Source organism: Cyanistes caeruleus, chromosome 35 (genome assembly GCF_971803275.1).
Source record: "Cyanistes caeruleus chromosome 35, bCyaCae1.hap1.1, whole genome shotgun sequence".
Lineage (NCBI taxonomy): Eukaryota > Metazoa > Chordata > Aves > Passeriformes > Paridae > Cyanistes > Cyanistes caeruleus.
Window position 1 is genome coordinate 816,739 of NC_141736.1, and position 23,837 is coordinate 840,575.

The 23,837-nt window shown below is 69.4% G+C and overlaps 1 protein-coding gene across 12 annotated transcripts; it reads right to left on the reverse strand.

The window, feature by feature from the left end:
* Nucleotides 1-4,134: 4,134 nt before the first annotated feature.
* Nucleotides 4,135-23,736, reverse strand: NFIX (nuclear factor I X). 12 transcript variants are annotated; one of them, XM_086871319.1, is made up of 10 exons: nucleotides 23,578-23,732; nucleotides 16,594-17,125; nucleotides 14,222-14,284; nucleotides 13,273-13,347; nucleotides 13,052-13,172; nucleotides 11,898-12,031; nucleotides 11,528-11,650; nucleotides 10,032-10,091; nucleotides 6,331-6,419; nucleotides 4,135-4,224 (listed from the first exon to the last, which is right to left on the reverse strand). In XM_086871319.1, exons 1-10 carry the CDS (start codon nucleotides 23,602-23,604, stop codon nucleotides 4,210-4,212), a joined length of 1,239 nt encoding a protein of 412 aa, XP_086727445.1. In that variant the 5' UTR covers nucleotides 23,605-23,732; the 3' UTR covers nucleotides 4,135-4,209. The 12 variants fall into 12 exon arrangements, 7 of the variants coding, with proteins under 7 accessions (XP_086727445.1, XP_086727442.1, XP_086727446.1 ...); XM_086871316.1 differs by having other exon boundaries at nucleotides 10,032-10,198; XM_086871320.1 differs by lacking the exon at nucleotides 23,578-23,732 and adding an exon at nucleotides 18,879-19,304.
* Between the last annotated feature and the right edge of the window lie 101 nt (nucleotides 23,737-23,837).

Sequence of the window (23,837 nt, forward strand, 5' to 3'; positions counted from 1 at the left end):
CCCCGTAAATTACCCCCAAAACACCCAAATCTCTCCACACGACCCCAAAATCCCCCCCAAATCCCCCCCGGACCCCCTAAATCACCCCCCAGACCACCCAAATCTCCCTCAAATTCCCCTGACGACCCCAAAATCCCCCCTCAAATCCCTCCCGAGCCCCCCAAATCTCTCTCTGTGCTCCCATAAATCACCCCCGGACCACCCAAATCCCCCCCCAAAATCCCCTCACGACCCCCAAATCGCCCCCAAATCCCTCCCGACCCCCCCAAATGCCCTTCTGTGCCCCCATAAATCACCCCCGGACCACCCAAATCCCCCAAATTCCCCTCGCGATCCCAAAATCCCCCCCAAAATCCTCCCCTTCGCCCCCGTAAATTACCCTCAAACCACCCAAATCTCTCCACACGACCCCCAAATCCGCCCTCAAATCCCTCTGGACGCCCCCAAATCCCCCCCCGGACCCCCTAAATCACCCCCGGACCACCCAAATTCCACTCACGACCCCAAAATCCCCCCCAAATCCCTCCGGACCCCCCACAAATCCTCCCTTCGCCCCCGTAAATCACCCCCGTAAATTACCCCCGACCACCCAAATCTCTCCACACGACCCCAAAATGCTCCCCCAAATCCCTCTGGACCCCCCAAATCCCCCCTTCGCCTCCATAAATCACCCCCAGACCCCCCAAATCCCCCCAAGTCCCCCTCACGACCCCAAAGTCCCCCCCAAATCCCCCGAAATCACCCCCGAACCGCCCGAATTCCCCTCGCGACCCCAAAATCTCCCCTCAAATCCCTCCCGACCCCCCCAAATCCCCCTCTGTGCCCCCATAATCACCCCCAGACCACCCAAATCCCCCTGACGACCCCCAAATCGACCCCAAATCCCTCCGGACCCCCCAAATCCTCCCCAAAATCCCCTTCCGATCCAAAAATCGCCCCCAAATCCCTCCCGACGCCCCCAAATCGCCGTCTGTGCCCCCATAAATCACCCCCAGACCACCCAAATCCCCCCCAAATTCCCCTCAGGACCCCAAAATCCTCCCATAAATCACCCCCAGACCCCGTAAATCACCCCGAGCCCCCCCCCCGACCCCAAAATCCCCCCAAAATCCCTCCAAATCCTCTCTTTGCCCCCGTAAATCACCCCCGGACCACCCAAATCCCCCCAAAATTCCCCTGACGACCCCAAAATCCTCCCCCAAATCCCTCCGTACTCCTCCAAATCCTCGGTTCGCCCCCGAAAATCACCCCCGGACCACCCAAATCCCCCCCAAAATCCCTGACGACCCCGTAAATCACCCCCAAATCCATCCGGACGCCCCCAAATCCCCCTCTGTGCCCCCATAAATCACCCCCAGACCACCCAAATTCCCCTGACGACCCCCAAATCCTCCCATAAATCTCCCCCCAGACCCCGTAAATCACCCCCGGACCACCCAAATCCCCCCCAAATTCCCCTCAGGACCCCAAAATCCTCCCATAAATCCCCCCCAGACCCCGTAAATCACCCCCAGCCCACCCAAATCCCCCCCAAATTCCCCTGACGACCCCAAAATCCTCCCCCAAATCCCTCCCGACGCCCCCAAATCCCCCTCTGTGCCCCCATAAATCACCCCCGGACAACCCAAATCCCCCCAAATTCCCCTCAGGACCCCAAAATCCTCCCATAAATCACCCCCAGACCCCCTAAATCACCCCCGGACCACCCAAATCCCCCCCAAATTCCCCTCAGGACCCCAAAATCCTCCCATAAATCACCCCCAGACCCCGTAAATCACCCCCGGACCACCCAAATCCCCCCCAAATTCCCCTCAGGACCCCAAAATCCTCCCATAAATCACCCCCGGACCTCCCGAAATCCCCTCAGGACCCCCAAATCCCTCGGGACCCCCCCCCAAATCCCCCTCCCCAGCCGGGCCGGTCTCACTCAGCGGGTAAAGACATTTTTATTTCCATTTTTTTTCTTTTTCTTTTTGACCTTTTTCCGCCCCTTTTTTCATTTTTTTCGACTTTTCCGCGGCTTTTTTTTTTTTTTTTTTTCTCCTTTTTTTTGTTTTGTTTTTTATTTTTTTTTCCTCATCCCGCGATGTGGGGGGGAGGGGGGGGGGGAGAGACCCCCCCCCTTGGGAAATGACGTCACTACCACGTGCAAGGGGGGGTGAGGGGCGATCTGGGGGGGGGGGGGGAGGGGGTGGGGGGGTCCCCAAAATGTGCAACGCTGGTGTGGGCAGGTCCCGAGCGCGACCCCCGCCCCAAAAATCGCCTCCCCCCCTCCCCCCAACCTCCCCCAGGGTTTTATTTTGGGGCGGGGGGCGGCACCCAGAGATTTGGGGTGGGGGTCGCATTGCCCAGGGTGGGGGGCGGGGCCCTTTGCTGGTGGGAGGGGAGGGGTCCCCAAATGTTGGGGGCCCCATTGCTGGTGGGGGGCCCCAATGGGGGCCCCGAAATGGGGGAGCCCAAAAATTGGGGGGGGGGGGAGTGGGTGGGGGATGGTGAGGGGGGAGGGGAGAGTGCGGGGGGGGGGGGGGTCCCAAAATCCGAGGGGGTGCGGGGGGGAGGGGTCACAAAGAGGGGGTTCACCCCAAGGAAGGGGGGGGGGGGAGAGACCCCCTAAAAAGGGGGGGCCCGAATGATTGTCCCCATTTTGGGGAGGGGTCTCACGGGGGGGCGGGGGGAAGGCACGCGGGGGGTCTAAGGCAAACGCGATTTTGGTCCATCTGACCCCAAAATCCGGGGGTCGGGGAGGGGGGGGGAGGGGCTGGACACCCCCCACACCCCCCAAAAATCGGGGGGGAGGGGGAGCCCCCCCAATCCTCTGTCCCCTCCCCCACCTCCCCCCCCCCCCTCCCCAATACCGAAATCAGCCGAAGGTGCAGAAAACCCCAAAATGAGCAAAATTCCCCCCAAATCCCCTCCCCCCATCCCCTCCCCCCCAAGGCTGGACCCCTCCCCCCCCTCCCCCCTCGCTCCCGGGGTCCCCCAAAACGCGAATTCGGAGTAAAATTACCCAAAAACGATTTAAAAAAAAAACATAAAATTGAGGGGGGGAGGGGAGGGGGGAGCCCCGATGGGTAAAAATCAGGGGAAATTTGGGGGGGGGGGGGTTCCCCCCAAAAAAGCACTTGGAGAGCGGGGATGGGGGAGGGGAGAGACCCGAAAAGGGGGGGTTTGACCCCAAAATGGGAGGTTGGACCCCCGAGGGGGGGGTGGGGGGAAATGGGGGAGGGGTTTGACCCCAAAAGGAGCGAAAATCCGGGGGGGGGGGGGGGGAGGGGCGAACCCCAAAATGGGGGGGGGGGGGGGAGGGTCTGACCCTAAAAGGGGAGGGGGGAAAATGGGGTTTGACCCCAAAAAGGGGGGGTTTGACCCCAAAAAGGGGGGGTTTGACCCCAAAACGCGGGAGTTTGACCCCGGGGGGGGGTGGGGGTGGGGGTGGGGGGGGTAATTGCACTTAATTAAAAAAATGAGCGGGAGGATCTTGAGGGGGGGGGGGACCCCAAATTTTTTTTGGGGGGGGTTTTTTGGGGTGGGGTTTTTTTTTTGGGGGGGGGGGAAGGGGTCCCCGCTGCCCCCCCCTCTCGCTGGCCTGCAGCGAGGGGGGGCCCCCCCCGGCCCGGGGCGTGTGCTGGTGCTGGTGATGGGGGGGGAGGGGGGGGCACACGCGGCTGCTCGGGGGGGGCGCGGATTTATTTTGGGGGGGGGGAGGGGAAGAGAGAGAGAGAGAGGCGGAATTTGGGGAGGGGGGCGGGTTTAACCCTTCCCCTCCCCCTCTCTTCCCTCCGGGGTGACCCTGTGTGTGCGGGGGGGGGTTTGGGGGGGGTTTTTTTTGGGGGGGGGGGGGCGCATCGGAGAGGCCGGAGCCTCATCCACGTCGTGGGGGAGGGGTCGGGACCCCCCCCCCGGGGGGGCGGACGGAGGCGAGGATGGTGGGGGAGGGGTCTGGGGGTTTTTTTTTGGGGGGAGGGGGCTGCGGATTTTTTTTTGTTTTTGTTTTTTTTTTGGGGGGGGGGGAGGGGGGTTGGATTTTTTTTTTTTGTGTGTTTTTTGTGGGTTTTTTTCCTTGGGATTTTTTTTGTTGTTTTTTGTTTTGTTTTGTGGGGTTTTTTTTTCTCCTCCTTTTTTGTATTTTTTGTGTTGTTTTGTTGTTTTCTTTTCTTTTTCTTTTTTTTCCGGGCGGTTTCTCCTCGTCCGGGGGGGGGAGGGGCAGCGTCAGAGGAACCAGGACTGGAGGGGGAGGGGAAATTGGGGGGGGGGGGGTCAGTGGGGTGAGGGGGGGGGAGGGGCACACAACCCCCCCCATCCCCCCCCAAACCCCTCCATGACCCCCCCAGGACACCCAACCCCCCCCCTTTGTTTGGGGGGGGGTCATAACCCCACCCCCCTCCATTTGAGGGTCCCCCACCCCCCAGAATTATCGAGACCCCCCCTCAGGACTCGCCCCGGCTTCTGCCCCCCCCAAAAAAATGGGGACCCCTCCATGCTCTGCGAATTTGGGGGGGATCAAACCCCCCCAGGACCCCCCCAGGACCCCCCAGGACCCGGCCCGGGGGGTCCCCAAGGCCTCAAGGCTGGCACATGGTCCTGGGGGGGGGTGGTGATGAGAGAACCCCCCCCAAACTCGGCCACGCCCCCCCCGCGGGAGCCGCCCCCCGATTGGCTGCAGCGCCGCCGCACCACCGCGCTCAGCCAATGGGATGGCGCCGTGCCGCCGCAGCGCCCGCAGCCTGCCAAGGCCCTGCCGGTGCCAGCCAATCAGCGCTGGCTCCGCCCCCTCCCGCCTGGCGGTGCCAGCCAATCAGGCCGCGCGCTGTTTGGCCCGCCGAGAGCCCCCATTGGCTGCCAGCCCTCCCCCCCCCCGCGTCCTATTGGCTCCGGGCCCCGCCGCGGTCCCGCGCTGGCGCCAGCCAATCAGCGGCCGGAGCCGCGGGGCAAGCAGCCAATCGGGCTTCGTGCCACGCGGCCGGGGGGGGGCCAATGGCGGCTTCGCTGGGGTCGGCTTGGCCACGCCCCCTCCTTTGTCCCCCCGCGGTGACGTCACAGCGGGGGCGTGGCCAGGGGGGACACGGAGGGACAGCTGGGTGGGGGGGGGAGGGGTCAAAGGTGACCCAAAATTCCGGGAGGGGGCTCGGGAGGGGGCTCAGGTGGGGGGGGGGTCCCCAGGTGACCATGGGGGGTCCCCAGGTGTCAAAAGGGGACACCCAGGTGTTCAGGGGGCGTCCCCAGGTACCCAAGGGGGGTCCCCAGGTGCCAATGGAGGGTCCCCAGGTGCCAATGGGGGGTCCCCAGGTATAAAGGGCGTCCCCAGGTGTTCAGGGGAGGCTCAAGGTGCCCAAGGAGGCTCCTCAGGTATCAAGAGGGGGTCCCCAGGTGTGCAAGAGGGGACACCCAGGTGCCAATGGGGGGTCCCCAGGTATCAAGGGGAGGCTCAAGGTGTCAAGGGGGGTCCCCAGGTACCCAAGGGGGTTCCCCAGGTGTCCAAGTGGGGTCACCAGGTGCTAAGAGAGGTCCCCAGGTATAAAGGGGGTCCCCAGGTGTGCAGGGGGGGGTCTCCAGGTGCCAAGGGGGGCTCCCCAGGTGCCCAAGCAGGGTCCCCAGGTGCCCACGGGGGTTCCCCAGGTATAAAGGGGGGCTCCCCAGGTGCCCAAGGGGGGTCCCCAGGTATCTAAGGTGGTTCCCCAGGTATAAAGGGGGATCCCCAGGTATAAAGGGGGATCCCCAGGTACCCAACGGGGGTCCCCAGGTGCCCAGGGGGGGTCCCCAGGTATCCAAGGTGGTTCCCCAGGTATAAAGGGACATCCCCAGGTATAAAGGGGGGCTCCCCAGGTATAAAGGGGGGGGTCCCCAGGTATAAAGGGGGGGTCCCCAGGTGCCCAAGCAGGGTCCCCAGGTACCCACGGGGGTTCCCCAGGTATAAAGGGGGGATCCCCAGGTACCCACGGGGGATCCCCAGGTGTCCCAGGTGGGCTTCCCAGGTACCCAAGTTGGTTCCCCAGGTATAAAGGGGGGCTCCCCAGGTATAAAGGGGGATCCCCAGGTATAAAGGGGGATCCCCAGGTACCCAAGGTGGTTCCCCAGGTATAAAGGGACATCTCCAGGTATTAAGGGGGGGTCCCCAGGTGCCCAAGGGGGGGTCCCCAGGTGCCCACGGGGGTTCCCCAGGTATAAAGGGGGATCCCCAGGTATAAAGGGGGTTCCCCAGGTATCTAAGGGGGCTCCCCAGGTATAAAGGGACATCCCCAGGTATAAAGGGGGGATCCCCAGGTGCCCAAGGGGGGGTCCCCAGGTGCCCACGGGGGTTCCCCAGGTGCGGCGGCAGGGGCGGGGCCCTACCTGCTGCTGGGGGAGGGTCAGAAAGTTGCCGTCGCGGGGTCCGAGGCCGACAAGGCGGGGGGCAGCGGCGGCGCCTGACGCTGCGAATGCTGCGGGGAGAGCGGGCTCAGCCCCGCGGGGACACCCGGGGGGGCCACACCCGCCCCACCCCCACCCCACAGGTGTCCGGGGGTGGGGGGAGGGGAAGGACCCCTCCCCGGACCCCTCCCCCCCACCCCGTGCTCCGGCACACCTGTGTGAGGCCCCTCCCCCCCAGCCGGTACTTACCTGTGGGGACCCCCCCCCTCCCCTCCCCCCCCCCCCCCGAGGATGCGGCCAGGTGTCCCCTGCCCGCGGGGGGGGGACGCGGGGGGGTCCTGGAGCCCCCCCCCCGCCCTCCCGCCCCTCCCCCCGGAGCGAAAATGGGGTAAAAAGGGGGGGAAATGGTGAAGGAGCCGGGGCTGGAATGGGGGGGGGGATGAGGCGCCGGGCTGGTGACAGCGATGACGATGCAGGTGATGATGCACGGGCAGCCGGGCCGGGCGGGGGCACCTGTCACCTGGGCACCCCTGTCACCTGTCACCTGGGTCACCTGGGTCACCTGTCACCTGGGTCACCTGGGTCACTGTCACCTGGGTCACCTGGGCACCCCTGTCACCTGGGTCACCTGTGTCACCTGTGTCACTGTCACCTGTGTCACCTGTCACCTGGGCACCCCTGTCACCTGTCACCTGTCACCTGGGTCACCTGTCACCTGGGTCACCTGTCACCTAGGTCACCTGTCACCTAGGGTACCACTGTCACCTGTCACCTGGGTCACCTGGGTCACCTGTGTCACCTGTGTCACTGTCACCTGTGTCACCTGTCACCTGGGCACCCCTGTCACCTGTCACCTGGGTCACCTGGGTCACTGTCACCTGTCACCTGGGTCACTGTCACCTGTCACCTGGGCACCCCTGTCACCTGGGTCACCTGTGTCACCTGTGTCACTGTCACCTGTCACCTGGGCACCCCTGTCACCTGTCACCTGGGTCACCTGGGTCACCTGTGTCACCTGGGTCACTGTCACCTCTGTCACCTGTCACCTGGGCACCCCTGTCACCTGTCACCTGGGTCACTATCACCTGGGTCACCTGTGTCACCTGTGTCACTGTCACCTGTCACCTGGGCACCCCTGTCACCTGGGTCACTGTCACCTGGGTCACCTGTGTCACCTGTGTCACCTGTGTCACTGTCACCTGTCACCTGGGCACCTCTGTCACCTGTCACCTGGGTCACCTGGGTCACCTGTGTCACCTGGGTCACTGTCACCTGTGTCACCTGTCACCTGGGCACCCCTGTCACCTGTCACCTGGGTCACCTGTGTCACCTGGGTCACTGTCACCTGTGTCACCTGTCACCTGGGCACCCCTGTCACCTGTCACCTGGGTCACCTGGGTCACCTGGGTCACTGTCACCTGTGTCACCTGTCACCTGGGCACCCCTGTCACCTGTCACCTGGGTCACCTGGGTCACCTGGGTCACCTGTGTCACTGTCACCTGGGCACCCCTGTCACCTGTCACCTGTGTCACCTGGGTCACCTGGGTCACCTGGGCACCCCTGTCACCTGGGTCACTGTCACCTGTGTCACCTGTCACCTGGGGTACCACTGTCACCTGTCACCTGGGTCACTGTCACCTGGGCACCCCTGTCACCTGGGTCACTGTCACCTGTCACCTGGGTCACTGTCACCTGTCCCAGGGGTCCTCCCCAAGCGGCCCCTGTCACCTGCTGCCCCCCGTTCCTGTCACCTGTCCCGGGGGCACCGCGGGTGTCACCCTGTGCTGGGTCACCCCTGGGTGGCTGCTGGCACCACAGCGCTGAGGTCCCCAGGTGTCACCTGCGACCCTCTGCACCCCAAACCTGGGCACCTGTACCCCAAATCTGGACACCTGCACCCCGAACCTGGGCACCTGTACCCCAAACCTGGACACCTGCACCCCGAACCTGGGCACCTGTACCCCAAACTTGGACACCTGCACCCCAAACCTGGACACCTGTAGCCCAAACCTGGACACCTGCACCCCAAACCTGGACACCTGCACCCCAAACCTGGACACCTGCACCCACATCTGGGCACCCTACACCTGGACACCTGCACCCCACACCTGAACACCTGCACCCCACAGCTGCACCCCACACCTGAACACCTGCACCCTACAGCTCTGCACCCCAAACCTGGACACCTGCACCCCACACCTGAACACCTGCACCCCACACCTGGGCACCTGCACCCCAAACCTGAACACCTGCACCCCACACCTGAACACCTGCACCCTACAGCTCTGCACCCCAAACCTGGACACCTGCACCCCACAGCTGAACACCTGCACCCCACAGCTGAACACCTGTACCCCACAGCTGCACCCTTCACCTGTACCCTACAGCTGAACACCTGTACCCTACAGCTCTGCACCCCACACCTGAACACCTGCACCCCACAGCTGAACACCTGTACCCCACAGCTGCACCCCTCACCTGAGCACCCCCGCACCTGCCTGCCCCCCTCTGCCGGGGCCCCCTGTGCCCCCCACGCCCCCCTGGCGGGCCCCCCTGCCCCCCGCCCCCCACGGCCAGGGCCCGGCTGCGGGCGCAGTGGGTGCCGTGGGGTGCCGTGGGGCGCAGGGGGGTGCAGGGGGGCACTTACGGGGTGCGGCGGGGGCTCCGCCCGGGGGGCCGCTGGGGGCTTTGGGCTCCGGCGGGGGCAGGGGCAGGGGTCGGGCCAGGGGGGCCCCCGCAGCCCCCCCAGCCCGGCCCTGCGCCCCGCACGGCTGCAACGAGAACACGGTGACGGGCACCCGGGACCCCCGGGACCCCCGGGCTGGGGCGGTGACACGGGGCGGGAGGGGCGGGGAGGGGCCCTGCAGCCCCTCAGGTGCGCCTGGAGCTGGGAGGGGGGGTCCCCAGGTGGGGGGGGGGGCTCCACTTGGGGATCCCCCAGGTGGGGTGGGGGGCTCCACTTGGGGGGTCCTACATGGGGATCCCCCAGGTGGGGTGGGGGGCTCCACTTGGGGATCCCCCAGGTGGGGTGGGGGGCTCCACTTGGGGGGTCCTACATGGGGATCCCCCAGGTGGGGTGGGGGGCTCCACTTGGGGATCCCCCAGGTGGGGTGGGGGCTCCACTTGGGGGGTCCTACATGGGGATCCCCCAGGTGGGGTGGGGGGCTCCACTTGGGGATCCCCCAGGTGGGGTGGGGGGCTCCACTTGGGGGGTCCTACATGGGGATCCCCCAGGTGGGAGGTCCCCGGTGGGATTCCCCAGGTGGGATTCCCCAGGTGGGGTGGGGGTCCCCCCATGTTGGGGGTCCCCATGTTGGAATTTGGGGGAGGGTCCCCATCACCCCCTCCTGGCCCTGCGCGGCCACCTGCGCTCATTTGCATACAGACCCCGCCCTCTGTGCCTCATTTACATACAGCCCCAACCCCTCCATCCTTATTTACATAACGCGCATCTATTGGCCCTCCGCCGGCACCTCATTTGCGTACGCGCCCCGCCTCCTCACCCTCATTTACATCCCGGGCGGCGGCCCCGCCTCCTGCGCCTCGCTCTGACCCAAGCCCCGCCCCCCCCCGAGCGGTGGCGGGGGGGGGGGAGCGCCCCGGTGTCCCCGGGTGTCCCCGCGTGTCCCCGCGACCCCTCCCCGGGCCTTCCCCGCCGCCCCCGGGCCCTTCCCCGCCGCACCTGGGGGCCCTGGGCGGCGCCGTCGGCGCAGACGAACTGCACGAAGTCCTTGAGCGAGTCCTGCCCGTGGTGGTAGCGGATGGTGGGGTGGGCGAAGTAGGGGCTCGACTGGGGCAGGAGGGACCCCGACGGGAAGTGCAGCGCCGAGGCCGTGGCCCGCGGGCTGCCTGCAGGGACCCTCAGCGCCAGCGCCGGCGGCCACGGGACCCCGCCGGACACGGGGGACAACCCCCCCCGCACCCCAAGTTTTGGGCCGGATCGAGCCTCCCCCCTCCCCTCCCCCCCGCCGCCCGCAGCCGGGGATGTGTGTCCCACCCGCCCCTCCCCCACCCAGCAGCACCCCCCGGCCCCTCCCCTCCTGGGGTCCCCCCGAGCTGTCGGGGGAGGGGGTTCGGGAGTGTGGGGGTTCGGGGTGTGGGGGTTCGGGGTGTGGGGGTTCGGGGGATGTGGGTTCGGGGATTCGGGGTGTGGGGGTTCGGGGTGTGGGGGTTCGGGGGATGGGGGTTCGGGGTGTGGGGGTGTGGGGGTTGGGGGCTGTGGGGGTTCGGGGGTGTGTGGGTTCGGGGTGTGGGGGTTCGGGGCTGTGGGGGTTCAGGGGATGGGGGTTCGGGGGTTCAGGGGTGTGGGGGTTCGGGGTGTGGGGGTTCGGGGGATGGGGGTTCGGGGGTTCGGGGGTGTGGGGGTGTGGGGGTTCGGGGTGTGGGATTTCGGGGGATGGGGGTTCGGGGGTTCGGGGTGTGGGGGTTCGGGGGTTCGGGGGTTCGGGCTGTGGGGGTTCGGGGTGTGGGGGTTCGGGGGTTCGGGTGATGAGGGTTCGGGGGATGGGGGTTCAGGGGTGTGGGGGTTCGGGGGATGGAGGTTCAGGGGTGTGGGGGTTCGGGTGATGAGGGTTCGGGGGTTCGGGGTGTGGGGGTTCGGGGGATGGAGGTTCAGGGGTGTGGGGGTTCGGGGGATGTGGGTTCGGGGGTTCGGGGTGTGGGGGTTCGGGCTGTGGGGGTTCGGGGGATGGGGGTTCGGGGGTTCGGGGTTCGGGGGTTCGGGCTGTGGGGGTTCGGGGCTGTGAGGGTTCGGGGGATGGGGGTTCGGGGGTTCGGGGGTTCGGGGTTCGGGCTGTGGGGGTTCGGGCTGTGGGGGTTCGGGGTGTGGGATTTCGGGGGATGGGGGTTCGGGGGTTCGGGCTGTGGGGGTTCGGGGGTTCGGGGGTTCGGGCTGTGGGGGTTCGGGCTGTGGGGGTTCGGGTGATGAGGGTTCGGGGGTTCGGGGTGTGGGGGTTCGGGGTGTGGGGGTTCTGGCTGTGGGGGTTCGGGGGTTCGGGGGTTCGGGGTTCGGGCTGTGGGGGTTCGGGGGTTCGGGCTGTGGGGGTTCGGGGGATGGAGGTTCGGGGGTTCGGGGGTTCGGGGTGTGGGGGTTCGGGCTGTGGGGGTTCGGGGTGTGGGATTTCGGGGGATGGGGGTTCGGGGGTTCGGGCTGTGGGGGTTCGGGCTGTGGGGTCTCACCGGGGCGGACTCCGGCCAGGACGGGCAGGGGGTGGTGGCCGAAGGCCATGCGGGGAGCGGCGCCGTGCCCGGACAGGGCGCTGCAGAAATCCAACTTCCCCGACTTCTTCAGCGCCGCCGGGCCTGGGGAGGGGGTCGGGGGGGGGTCGGGGAAAGGGGGGGGGCAGCCGGACCCCAGCATCCCCCCCCCCCCCCCGCCCTCCGACCCCTCCTCACCTCCCCGGATTTCTTCCCACGGCTGCGCCCCCAGACCCCCCCACCCCGCATCCCCGGACCCTCCCCCTTACCCAGCCCCGTCCCCCCTCTCATCCCCCTCCCAGGAGCCCCCCACCACCCCCGCGACCCCCCAGCCCCCCCGTGTGTCACCCACCGGTGTCAACGTCCCCCCCCCAGGGTCCCTGGCTGCTGCCGGGGGCTGGGGACCGCCCCGGCCCGGGGTAGAAGACATCGTCCCCGGGACCCTCCAGGTCCCCCTCCTCCAGCGCCTTGGGGCGCTTGGGGCCACTGTGGGGACAGGGGGTGTCACCTCCGGGCTCGGCAGTGGCACCCCCAAAAAGCCCAGGGGTCCCAAGCCCACCCCAAGTGTCCCGAGGGGAGCCTGGGGGGGTCCCCTCGGTGCTTGGGTGCCCCAAATCCCGGGGGTTTTTGGGGGTTCTGGGGGTCCCGGGGAGTTGAGGAGCCCCTGGGGGGGAACACCCCAAAATGAGGGTGGGGGTGGATGGGTGGTAAACCCCCAAACGGGGGTCCCAGGCAGGGTCTTGGGGGTCCCAGGGGATTGTGGGGTGCAAGGGACAACATCCAGACCCCAAAACTTGAGGTGTTCTGGGCGGGAAATTGGGGACACCCCAAAACGGGGAGGGGGAATGGGGGAGCACCCCCAAAAAGGGGGGGGTGTCAGGGGGTCGGGGGTCCCAGGCACGGTCTTGGGGGTCCCAGGGGTTTGGATACAAAGGACCCCTCCCCATAAATCCCGGGGGTTTCGGGGGTCCCAGGGGTTTGGATACAAAGGACCCCAAATCCCAGGGGTTTTGGGGATCCCAGGGGTTTGGATACAAAGGACCCCTCCCCCCAAATCCCGGGGGTTTTGGGGGTCCCAGGGGTTTGGATACAAAGGACCCCTCCCCCCAAATCCCGGGGGTTTTGGGGGTCCCAGGGGTTTGGATACAAAGGACCCCTCCCACAAATCCCGGGGATTTTTGGGGTCCCAGGGGTTTGGATACAAAGGACCCCTCCCACAAATCCCGGGGGTTTCGGGGGTCCCAGGGGTTTGGATACAAAGGACCCCCCCCAAATCCCGGGGGTTTCGGGGGTCCCAGGGGTTTGGATACAAAGGACCCCTCCCCAAATCCCGGGGGTTTTGGGGGTCCCAGGGAGTTGAGGAGCCCCCAGGACGGGGGTTTTGGGGGTACCTGGCAGTGGGGGGTCCCAGGGGTTTGGATACAAAGGACCCCCCCCACCAAATCCCGGGGGTTTTGGGGGTCCCAGGGAGTTGAGGAGCCCCCAGAACGGGGGTGTCGGGGGTACCTGGCAGTGGGGGGTCCCAGGGGCCGGCGGCCGAGGGCCACGGGGCTGATGTTGTAGTAGCCCCCCGGGCTCTCCAGGTCGGCCAGCGAGAAGTTGGGGCCCGACGCCGTGGCCACGGGGGCTGGGGGAGGGGAGGGGGACACGTGGGGGACCCACGCAGGGTCACCCCCCCCCCCCCATTTCATAGCCACCCCCCACCCCCGGGACCCCCCCTCACTTACTCTGGGACACCCTGACCAGCTCGGTCACGTTCCAGACCCCCGAGGTGACAAAGCAGTCCTGGAAGGTCAGGTGGCCTGGGGACAGTGGGGACATGGGGGTCACGGGGGGCACTGGGGACAGTGGGGACATGGGGGACACTGGGGACATGGGGGACACTGGGGACAGTGGGGACATGGGGGTCAGGGGGGGCACTGGGGACATGGGGGGACATGGGGGACACTGGGGACAGTGGGGACATGGGGGTCAGGGGGGGCACTGGGGACATGGGGGGACATGGGGGACAGTGGGGGGACACACTGGGGACCTTGGGGGACACTGAGGACACACTGGGGTCACTGGGGGTCACTGGGGGGACATGGGGGTCACTGGGGGGACACTGAGGGACACTGGAGGACACCGAGGACACACTGGGAACACTGGGGGGGACACTGGGGGATACTCTGGGGACACTCTGGGGACACCAGGGACACTGGGGGGACACTCTGGGGACACCAGGGACACTGGGGGACACCGGGGACGCTGGGGGGACACTCTGGGGACACTCTGGGGACACTCTGGGGGGACACCGGGGACACTGGGGGGACACTGGGGACACTCTGGGGACACCGGGGACACTGGGGGGACACTCTGGGGACACCGGGGACACTGGGGGGACACGCTGGGGACACTCTGGGGACACCGGGGACACTCTGGGGACACGGGGGACACCGGGGACACTGGGGGGACACTCTGGGGACACTGGGGACACTCTGGGGACACCAGGGACCCTGGAGACACTCTGGGGACACCTGGGGACACTGGGGGGACACTCTGGGGACATGGGGGGACACCAGGGACACTCTGGGGACACTCTGGGGACACTGGGGACACTCTGGGGACACCAGGGACACTGGGGGGACACTCTGGGGACACTCTGGGGACACTCTGGGGACACCGGGGACCCCTCACCGTTGGGCAGTGGTTTGATGTCCGCGTCTCCCTGCGGGTTGGAGCTGTCGGATTGTCCGGAATCTGCGGGGGGAGGGGCGGGGGGGGGGGGGGGGTCAGGCACGGACCCGAGGGTGTCCCCCCCCCCACACCCCTCCCCCATCGCCCCCGGGGGACCCCCAGGTGGGGGGAGGGGCGAATGAAAGCCCCCCCCTCCCCCCCCGTTGTTCCCTCGGGGTCGTTCGAGGTGAGCGACCTCGGGGGGGGGGGGGCGGGGGGACACCGGCCGCTCCCCTCCCCCCACCGCACCCCAAACCTCGGCCAGGTGATGGGGGAGGGGCAGGGGGGGTTGGCAGGGGGCCGAGGGGTTTGGGGGGGGGGGGGGTCCGGGGGCCGCCGTGGGGCCGGGCCGGGGGCCAGGAATGCGCTGGACCCCCGCCAACGGGCAGCGGCGACAAAGCGCCCATTGTCTGCGCCGGGCGGGGGGGGGGGGCGCCCGCACTCCGGGACCCCCCCCCAAAACACCCCCCACACACCCCCACCCCCCAGCCTGCCCCCCCCCCCCCACACCGGGGAATCCCCCCCCCTCCGGGACCCCCATCCCGTGGGAACTGTGTCCCCTCCCCCCCCGTCCCCCCCCCCATTTCGGACACCTGGGGGGGGTCCCCGATGTCCCCGTGGGGGTCGCGGGGTTCTGTTTGTGCCCATCCCCCCCCCCCCTACAAGGGGAGGGGGCTGAGGTGTCCAAGAGGGGGGCAGCGACCCCTCCCCCACCCCCCCCTGGTCCCGGTGATGACCCCGGGGGGGGGAGGGGGGGGGGCACGCGCGGGGTCGCGACCTCGGCTTGGTGGGGGGGGGGGGGGGGGAGGGGGGCGCGCGTGGCGAGCGCGTGGCAGAGCCCCTCCCCCCCCACCACCCCCCTCGAGCCCTCCCTCAGCCCCCAGACCCCAATTGGGGGGGGGGGGGGCCCTGCACCCCATCCTGCCCCCCCCCAACCCGCGGGGTGGGGGAGGGGCAGGCGCTGCTGGGCAGCTGAGCCTGGACCCCCCCCCAAATTCGGGCTGTTCCCCCCCACCCCCCCCATCCCTTACACTGAGGGGGGGGTGGGGTGGAACCAGCACCTGGAGCCCCCCACCCCCCCCCCCAAAGGTGCACCCCGACCCCCCCCATCCCCAGACCTGCCTGCAGCCCCCTCCTCACCCCGTCCTCATGTCCCCACCCCCACCCCAGGGGCTGCAGCCAGGTCAGACCCCCCCCCCCCCCCACCCCCCACCAAACCTGGGGGGACCCCGATATCCCCCCGTGCCCCCCCCCCAGGGGCAGCTCAGGGTGGGGGGGGGGGGGGGTGCCAGGCTGGGGTGGTTTATTTATTTATTTATTTTATTTTTGGGGGGGGTCCTCCAGGGCATCCCGGAGTGGCCGTGCCACCCCCGGGCGGGGGCATGGGGGGGGGGGGGCGGGCGGGGGTCCCCACGGGCGCGGGGGTCCCGGGCGCCGCCGTGCCGCAGAGCGTTCCGGGTGCCAACAAGCGCCGCCATCTTACGCGCAAGGGGGGGGTTGGCACCGAGCCCCCCCCCCCAATCCCCCCCCATCACCCCCACCCCGCGGCAGCCGAAGGGCCCCCGGCGTGGGGAGGGGGCGGGGGGCGCGGGGGGGCCGGCGGGAGGGGGGGCCCGGGGCTGCTGGCGGGGCCTCGTGCCGCGCACGGGGGCACGGTGCCAACCGGGGCCATTTTGGCGGCGCCGTGGTGGGAGTCGCGTTTGGGGGGATTTGAGCCCCGGCAGCTGGGCTGGGGGGGGGCTGGGGGTGGGTTGGGGGGTGGGGGGGGGGATGGGGGGGTACGGGATCAACCCCCCCCCCCCCAAAGTGGGGGCGGCGAGCGGGCGCCGAGGGCGGTTTGGGGAGGGGGGCGCGATGCGCGCCCCCAAAGCGGCTCCGTCGCCCTCGGCGCCCGGGAGGGAGCGAATCCCCCCGGGGAACACCGGGGTGACCCAAACCCCCTGGTTCCGACCCCAAAACCCCCCCCTCGCCGCGGCGAGAGGCCGGGCCGGGGTCCCCCCGAAACGCGAAACGCACGCGGGGTGCGCCCCCCGCCTCGGCCGCGCTCCCGCGACCCCCCCCCCAAAGCCCAGGGTGGGGGGCACGAGGGGCGCGGCGAGGATCCCCCGGCGCCGCTCCCGGTGCCGCTCCCGGTGCCGCTCCCGGCGCCCAGCCTGGCACGCGGGCTTGGCACGCGCGGCGCGTGCGTTGGCACACGGCGCCGCTTTGTGCGAGCGAAGCCGGCCCGGGGACGCGCCCCAGGTGCGGCCGTGGGCGGGGGTCTCCACCAAGACCCCCCCAACCCAACCCCCCCAAACGGAGGCAACGTCGCGCGGCCGCCGCGCCGCACTCACCTGGCGCGTGGACGAAATAGGCCAGGTAGAGGTCGAGCTCCTTGATGGTGACGCCGATGTGGTGGGGCTGCACGCACAGGCCGGGGCTGGCGCACTGGGGAGCCTTGGCCAGGCGCTCGCCGTCGGTGCTCTCCAGCGGGACGCCCTTGAACAGGATGACCATCACCAGGTCCAGCCGCCACACCTTGTCGGCCTGGCGCAGGCAGTCGATGCGGCGGATCTTGCCCTTCTGGTCGGGGTTGGAGAGGACGCAGCACGGCGCTTTCTTGCCGGTGACGGACAGCACGAAGTCCTCGCGGCACTCGGGCCGGATGTCCTTGCGCAGCTTGGCCAGGAGGCGCGAGGCCCATTTCTGCTTGACCTCCGGCTTCTCGCCCAGCAGCTCGTCCTTGACGGCGCGTTCCTCCTCCTTGGACATCCTCTTCTCGTGCTTCTTGAAGTACTTGCGCTTGCGGGCCTGGAGGTTGAACCAGGTGTAGGAGAAGGCCCGGACGTGGGGCAGCAGCGCCTCGATGAAGGGGTGGAACTCATCCTGCACGGGAGGGGACAGGGAAAGGGCCGTGGGGACCGGGGCTCCGGGACCGGGGCTCCGGGATCCCCGCGGGGTGCGGCGGGGGAGAGGCGGCTCCCGGTCCTGCGGGGCTCCCGTGTGGCCGGAGCGGGGATGGCTGAGACTGTCCCAGTCCTGTTCCTGGCCCCGGTACCGGCACAGCAGCCTCATCCCCGGTACCGGCACAGCATCATTCCCGGTACCGGCACAGCCTCATCCCCGGTACCGGCACAGCTTTATCGCCGGTACCGGCACAGCCCCATCCCCGGTACCGGCACAGCATCATTCCCGGTACCGGCACAGCTTTATCACCGGTACCGGCACAGCCCCATCCCCGGTACCGGCACAGCTTTATCACCGGTACCGGCACAGCATCATTCCCGGTAATGCCACAGCCTCATCCTCGGTACCACCACAGCCTCATGCCCGGTACCGGCACAGCCCCATCCCCGGTACCGGCACAGCTCCATCCCCGCTGTCACCACAGCCCTGTCCCTGGTACCGGCACAGCCTCATCCCCGGTACCGCCACAGCCTCATCCCCGGTACCGGCACAGCTTTATCACCGGTACCGGCACAGCATCATTCCCGCTAATGCCACAGCCTCATCCTCGGTACCACCACAGCCTCATGCCCGGTACCGGCACAGCCTCATCCCCGGTACCGGCACAGCCTCATCCCCGGTACCGGCACAGCCTCATCCCCGGTACCGGCACAGCCTCATTCCCGGTACCGGCACAGCTCCATCCCTGGTACCGGCACAGCTCCATCCCCGCTGTCACCACAGCCCCATTCCCGGTGTCACCACAGTCCTGTCCCCGGTACCGGCACAGCTTTATCACCGGTACCGGCACAGCCTCATCCCCGGTACCGGCACAGCCTCATCCCCGGTAATGCCACAGCCTCCTCCCCGGTACCGGCACAGCCTCATCCCCGGTACCGGCACAGCCCCGTTCCTGGTGTCACCCGAGCCCCAGCCCCGCTATCACCGCAGCCTCATGCCCGGTACCGCCACAGCTCTGTCCCCGGTACAGGCACAGCTCCGTCCCCAGTGCCGCCACAGCCCGGTCCCGGTGTCACCACAGCCCGGTCCCGGTGTCACCACAGCCCGGTCCCGGTGCCACCACAGCCCGGTCCCGGTGTCACCACAGCCCGGTCCCGGTGTCACCACAGCCCCACTCCCGGTGTCACCACAGCCCGGTCCCGGTGTCACCACAGCCCGGTCCCTCCCCGCTCGTCCCCATCCGGTTCCCGGTGACGCTCCCGCTGCCGTCGGGGCTCGGCCGCCCCTGTCCCCATCCCCAGCGCCGGTCCCCGCTGCCAGCCCCGGTGCCACCGATCCCCGTCCCCGGCAGTCCCCGGTGCCACCGATCCCCGTCCCCGGCAGTCCCCGGTGCCACCGATCCCCGTCCCCGGCAGTCCCCGGTGCCACCGATCTCCATCCCCGGCAGTCCCCGGTGCCACCGATCTCTGTCCCCGGCAGTCCCCGGTGCCACCGATCCCCGTCCCCGGTCCCCGGTGCCACCGGTGCCCGTCCCCCGTCTCCGCTCCCATCCCGTCTCCCCGCTCGCCGCCCCCCGGCCCCATCCCGGCCGCTGTGGCGGTCCCCGGTGCCACCGCTGCCCGTCCCCGGTGCCACCGCTGCCCGTCCCCGGTGCCACCGCTGCCCGTCCCCGGTGCCCGTCCCGTCCCCGGTGCCCGTCCCGTCCCCGGTGCCCGTCCCGTCCCGTCCGTACCATCGCGGCGGCTCATCCCGGCCGTAGGCAGCTGCCAGTCGGGCCCCGGCGGGGCAGAACCGGGGGCGACAGACGGGGACCGGGGGCGCAAACGGCGTGGGGAGGAAAGGGTTAACGGGGACTACCGGGAAGGGGGTGCGGGGGGCGGGTCCGGGGGTGCGGACCCCGCGGGGGGAGCGCTCAGGTGCCGGGGGTACCGCGGGGTGCAGGAGCGGGGGGTCCCGCCTGGCGGGACAGCGCAGCTGCCGGGGGAGTGGGGGGGGTGTCCCGGTTACCGGGGAGTCCCGGTTACCGGGGGGATGGGGGGAACCCCGCTGCCTGTCGGGGTGTCCCTGCCGGTGTCTGTGTGTGTGGGCAGGGGGGGGTTCCCGGTGGGGTTTTTTTTTTTGGGGGGGGGGGTCCCGGAGCCGCCGCCGCCGCGGGCGCGGAGCGCGCGGAGCCGCCGCGGCCCCTTTTTGGCACCGGGACCGGCGCGGCCTCAACCAATGGGAGCGCAGCGCGCGGGGGGAGCGGCCTCCTCATTGGTCGGGGCGGGATGGGGGCGTGGCCGTGTGGGCGTGGTTTGATGGAAAGGGGGCGTGGCCATGGCTGGGTGTTGGGGGGGGGGCGCGAGTGCGCCCCGCGCGTGCAACGCGCGTGCAACGGGGGGGGGGACCCCGGGAGGGGGGGGGCGAGGAGGAGGAGGGGGGGGGAAAGTGGAGGGGCGGGGGGGGGGAGGAAAAGGGGATGGGGGGGCGCTCACCCCCCAAAAAACCCCCTCACCCCAAACCCCCACCGCCAAAACCCCGCGATTTCCCCCCAAAAATCCCACGCGCTGGGCGAGAAGTTTGGGGAGGGGTGGGGGGGGGGGGGGTCCTTTTTGCCCTCTTGCAAAAAAAAAAAAAAAAAAAAAAAAATCACTCGTGCAGAAAGAAAATAAAAAAACCCTCAAAAAGGGTCGAGCGAGGACGGGGCCGGGGCCGGGGGGTCCCGCTCGCCCCCGCCACCGGCGCGGGAAGGCCCCGGATTCCCGGATTTGGCCGCTTGCCCCAGCCCCGTGGCGGCCCCAGCACGGAATGGTCCAAACCCGACGTTTCTGCCCCCAAAATCCCGGACGCGGCACTCGGAGCCAACACTTTCCCCCCCCCCCCCGGTAATTAAATCCCTCTGTGCAAAGGAAAGAAACCAAAATTTGGGCGTTTCGGCAGCGGGCCTGGGCAGCGGCTCCCGCCCAGCTCCGAACCTCGCGGTTTTCAACCCAAAACCGCAGCGGGGAGGGATTTTTTTGGGGGGGGGGAGAGGGGTGAGGATGGTGGTTGGGCCCCCCCTTGCTCCAGGATCTCTCCCTGCTGGCTGAGCAGGACCCCAGAGGCATCTGATGGGTGCAGGGTGGGCTTTGGGCTACCTGAGACCCCTCCTGGCTACCTGAGACCCCTCTGGGCCACCTGAGACCCCTCCTGGCCACCTGAGACCCCTCCCGGCCACCCGAGTGACCCCCAGGCAGGGCCTGCTGAGGCTCAGCCCGCCTCAGGTGGATTTTGGGGGGTCCTGAACGCCTCAATCCTCACCAAAAACCCAGCAGAGACAAAGAGCCGCCAGCTCCTCGCACACCTGGACCCCTCCCCAACGCCTGCGACCCCTCCCAAACACCTGAGACCCCTCCCCACCCCTGCCCCGAGCAGCGGCGGCCGCCACGGAACCATCCGGAGGTTCGGGCCCGGTGATTTGCTGGGCGGCGGGGTTGGGCGGGCGGGTGGGGGTCCCGGGGCGGGCGGGGGTCTCGGTGCCGAGGCGGGGTCCGGTGGCGGTGCCGAGGAGCTGCCATTGGCTGCGGCGGCCCCGCATTGGAGCCGCAGTCTCGGGCGAAGCCACGTCGCCGCGTCCGCAGCTGCGAGCGCCCGGCAAAGCGCCAGCGCGGCGGCGAGGGGGGGGATTTGGGGGGGGGGGTGGTGAGGGTTGGTGGGGGGGGGGGGGGGGGAGGCGCCGGATCGGGGAGGGGAAAAGCCCAAGAAAAAAAAAAAAAAAAAAAAAAAAAAAAAAGAGGGGGAAAAAATTTAAAAAAAAAAAATGAAGAAAAAAGGAGAAAAAATAAAATAAAAAATAATAATAAAAAGAGGGGGAAGGAAAAATATAAAAAAATCAAACCAACCAACCCCCCTCCTCTGAGCCCCCCCCCTCGCCCCCCAGCGCCCGCCCTCCCGCACCGCTGCCAGCTCCCCCCGGCCCTCGGCTTCGCCGCGAGAGAAAACAGCCCGAAACAGCCGGAATTGCCGCCAAAAATCCCCCCGGCGGCCCCTGACGCCGCTGCCAAGACCCTCCCGTGTGTGGGGAGGGGGGAGGAGGGCAGCCGAGAGGGGTGGGAGTGAGTGAGGGGTGTCCTGGACCCCCGAGCGGGGAGTGAGGGGGGTCCCGGGACGGACCCCGCAGGCCGGGGGGGGGACCTTGGCATCCAGGTGGCCTCGGAGAGAAGGCGCCGGATGCTTCTGGCAAGGGACCAGGCAGCCGAGGAGGGGAGAGCCGGCGGTTTTGGGGGGCACCCCGCTATGGGAGGGGGTGTCTGGCATTGGAGGGGGGGGGTGGTGGCGCTCGGAAAGGGGGGGGGGGTCTGGTATTTCGGGGTGGGGGGGCGCTGAGGCAGAGGAAGCGCCAGCCCGGCCCTGCCCGCAGCCACGTGGAGCATCCCGGAGGCTCGAGGGGAACCCGGGCATCCGCAAACCGCCCCCCTTTCCCCTTCCCCGGGCTCCCAGCCGGGACCCCCGACATCCGGGGGGGGTGGCGGGGGGGGTCCCGGGCGGTGCCGGTGGATGAGGTTTGGCACCACCGGACCGCCGAGCCCGGGCGTTCCCCCCGCAGCCCCCTCCCCACAGCGTGGCCCGGTGCCAGCCCGGGCCGGGGGGGCCCCGCGGTGCTGCGGCGTCCAAGAAAGCTTTTTGTGGCCCATCAATAATTCAGGGCCCCCCCCGGCCCGGCCGAGGGCTCCTCCATTATTGATGCCGCCAGAGACCGGGGGGACACGGGGAGGGGGTGGGGGGACACGGGGAGGGGGCTCAGCCCGGTGCCGTGATGCCGCAGCAAAGCCACGCGCGCCCGGGGGTCGCGGGGTGTCCCCCTCCCCTGTCCCCGGTGTGTCCCCCCCCCGCCCCCGTGACTCCCCCGATTGCATCAGCCGCGGGGCGGGGGGCACCGGGGGGCTCCGGGGGGCTCCGGGGGTAGCTGTGTGTGCACACAGGTGTCACACGCGTGTCACACCTGCGCTGTCACAGCCGCGCCGGGACACGGGGACAGGGCTGGGGACACCCCCAGGTGTCACCGCAGGTGTCACGGGTCACGCCCGGGGTGGTGGCGGAGACCCGGGAGCCTCGGGGGTGGGCAGGGGGTGGCTCTGCGCCAGGGGAGGGGACACGGGGGGACCCTGAGGGACACGGGGGGGACACGGGAAGGATGCGCAGGGACACGGAGGGGACACGGAGGGGACGCGGGGGGATCCCGGCCCACCGACAGCCACAGCCCGAGGTGTCCCCACGGAGACCAGAGCCGCTGCCGGGGACACCGGGGAACACCGGGGGACACCGGGGGACACCGGGGGACACCGGGGGACAGACACCGCCACAAACAGCCGCTCTGCCGCGCTCCCGCCGCATCCCGGAGCCCGAAATCCACCGGTGGCACCGGCCCAAAAACCGACCCGGGAGCGAGAAGGGGAGCGCGGTGCCCGCCCGTGCCCCCGGGGGGGGGTTCGGGGGGGGGTCGGGGGGGTCTGGGGGCGCGGGCACGGGGGGGTGCGGGCAGGGGGGACACGCGTGTGCGCTGGCGTGGCCCTGGCGCGTGCACACGCGTGTGCGGGGCGGGCGCCGAAGCTGCGAGAAAGCGCCCGCTGGCCGCCGGCCCAGACGGGACCGGCCGCCAAAACCGCCCCGAAAAGCGGGAGAAAAGGGCAAAGCCGGCGGGGCTGGGAGGGGGGGAACGGGAGCCGAGCCTCAAACCGAGCTAACGGCGGGGGGGGGGGGGGGGGACACACCCGGGATGGATCCCCCCGATCGGGACCCCCGTGCCGCAGCCCCCCGAGTTGTGCCCTCCCCGGGAAGCGCCCGGTGCTGCTCGTCCTGACGCGTCCCCCCTCGAAACGGGAGTCCCGGGACGCCCCCCACCCCCACCCAACCCCTCCCCCCGGACCCCACGGCCCGCAGCGATCGCCCCCCAGCCCCCCCAGAATGAGGTTTCGATCTTGTCCGAACCCCGAAATCGCCCCCCGGCCGAGCTCTGGCGGATCCCGGCGCCACAACCGGGCCGGGGTCGCGAAACCCCCCGAACGTCCCCGGGGTCCCACAGCGAACCCCCCGCGCCCCCCCCCTCCCCCCGGGGGGACCCCGGCTCCGCGGCGGCACCGGCCGAGGCTGGCGGGGCTCGGATCCGCTCCGCACCGCGCCAGAACCACCGGCAGCCCCCGCACCGGGACCGCACCGGGACCGCACCGGGACCGCACCGGGACCGCACCGGGACCGCACCGGGACGGCGCTCCCGGACCGGCCCCGTCTCGCTCCGGGAGGCACCGGCCACCGCGGAGGGGTCGCGACCCCACCCATTACACCCCATTTTTGGGCCGGGGGTGTGGGGGGGGGGGCAGCAGCGGATCGCGGCCAAAGGCACCGGTCCAACCCCCCCCCCCCCGCCCCCCGTCCCTCCCCCGCCGTTACCGGGCGCCTCCCGGTGCCGGCCGTACCTGGGTCAGGCAATACGGGGAGTACATGGCGGCGGTGTCAGCCGCGCCGGGGCATGGCGGGGGGCTCCGGGGCTCCGGGGGGTGCCGGGGGGGGGGTCCCGGGGGGTCCCGGTGCCGGCGGCGCGCGGGGAAAGTTTTGCCCGAAGTTGGCGCCCGCCGCACTTTTGCCGCGGGAAGCGCGCGCCGGCCACGCCCACCCCGAGGAAGACCACGCCCCATTCGCGGAGGACACGCCCCCTTGTGGAGGAGGACACGCCCAC

Coding starts and splice junctions, on each gene's coding strand:
- NFIX (XM_086871314.1), bottom strand. CDS start 23,604: ATGTACTCCCCGTATTGCCTGACCCAG. Junction 13,173..13,272: donor GCTGGTCAGGGTGTCCCAGA/GTAAGTGAGGGG, acceptor CCCCTCCCCCAG/CCCCCGTGGCCACGGCGTCG. Junction 10,199..11,527: donor CCTGGCCGGAGTCCGCCCCG/GTGAGACCCCAC, acceptor GGGTCCCTGCAG/GCAGCCCGCGGGCCACGGCC.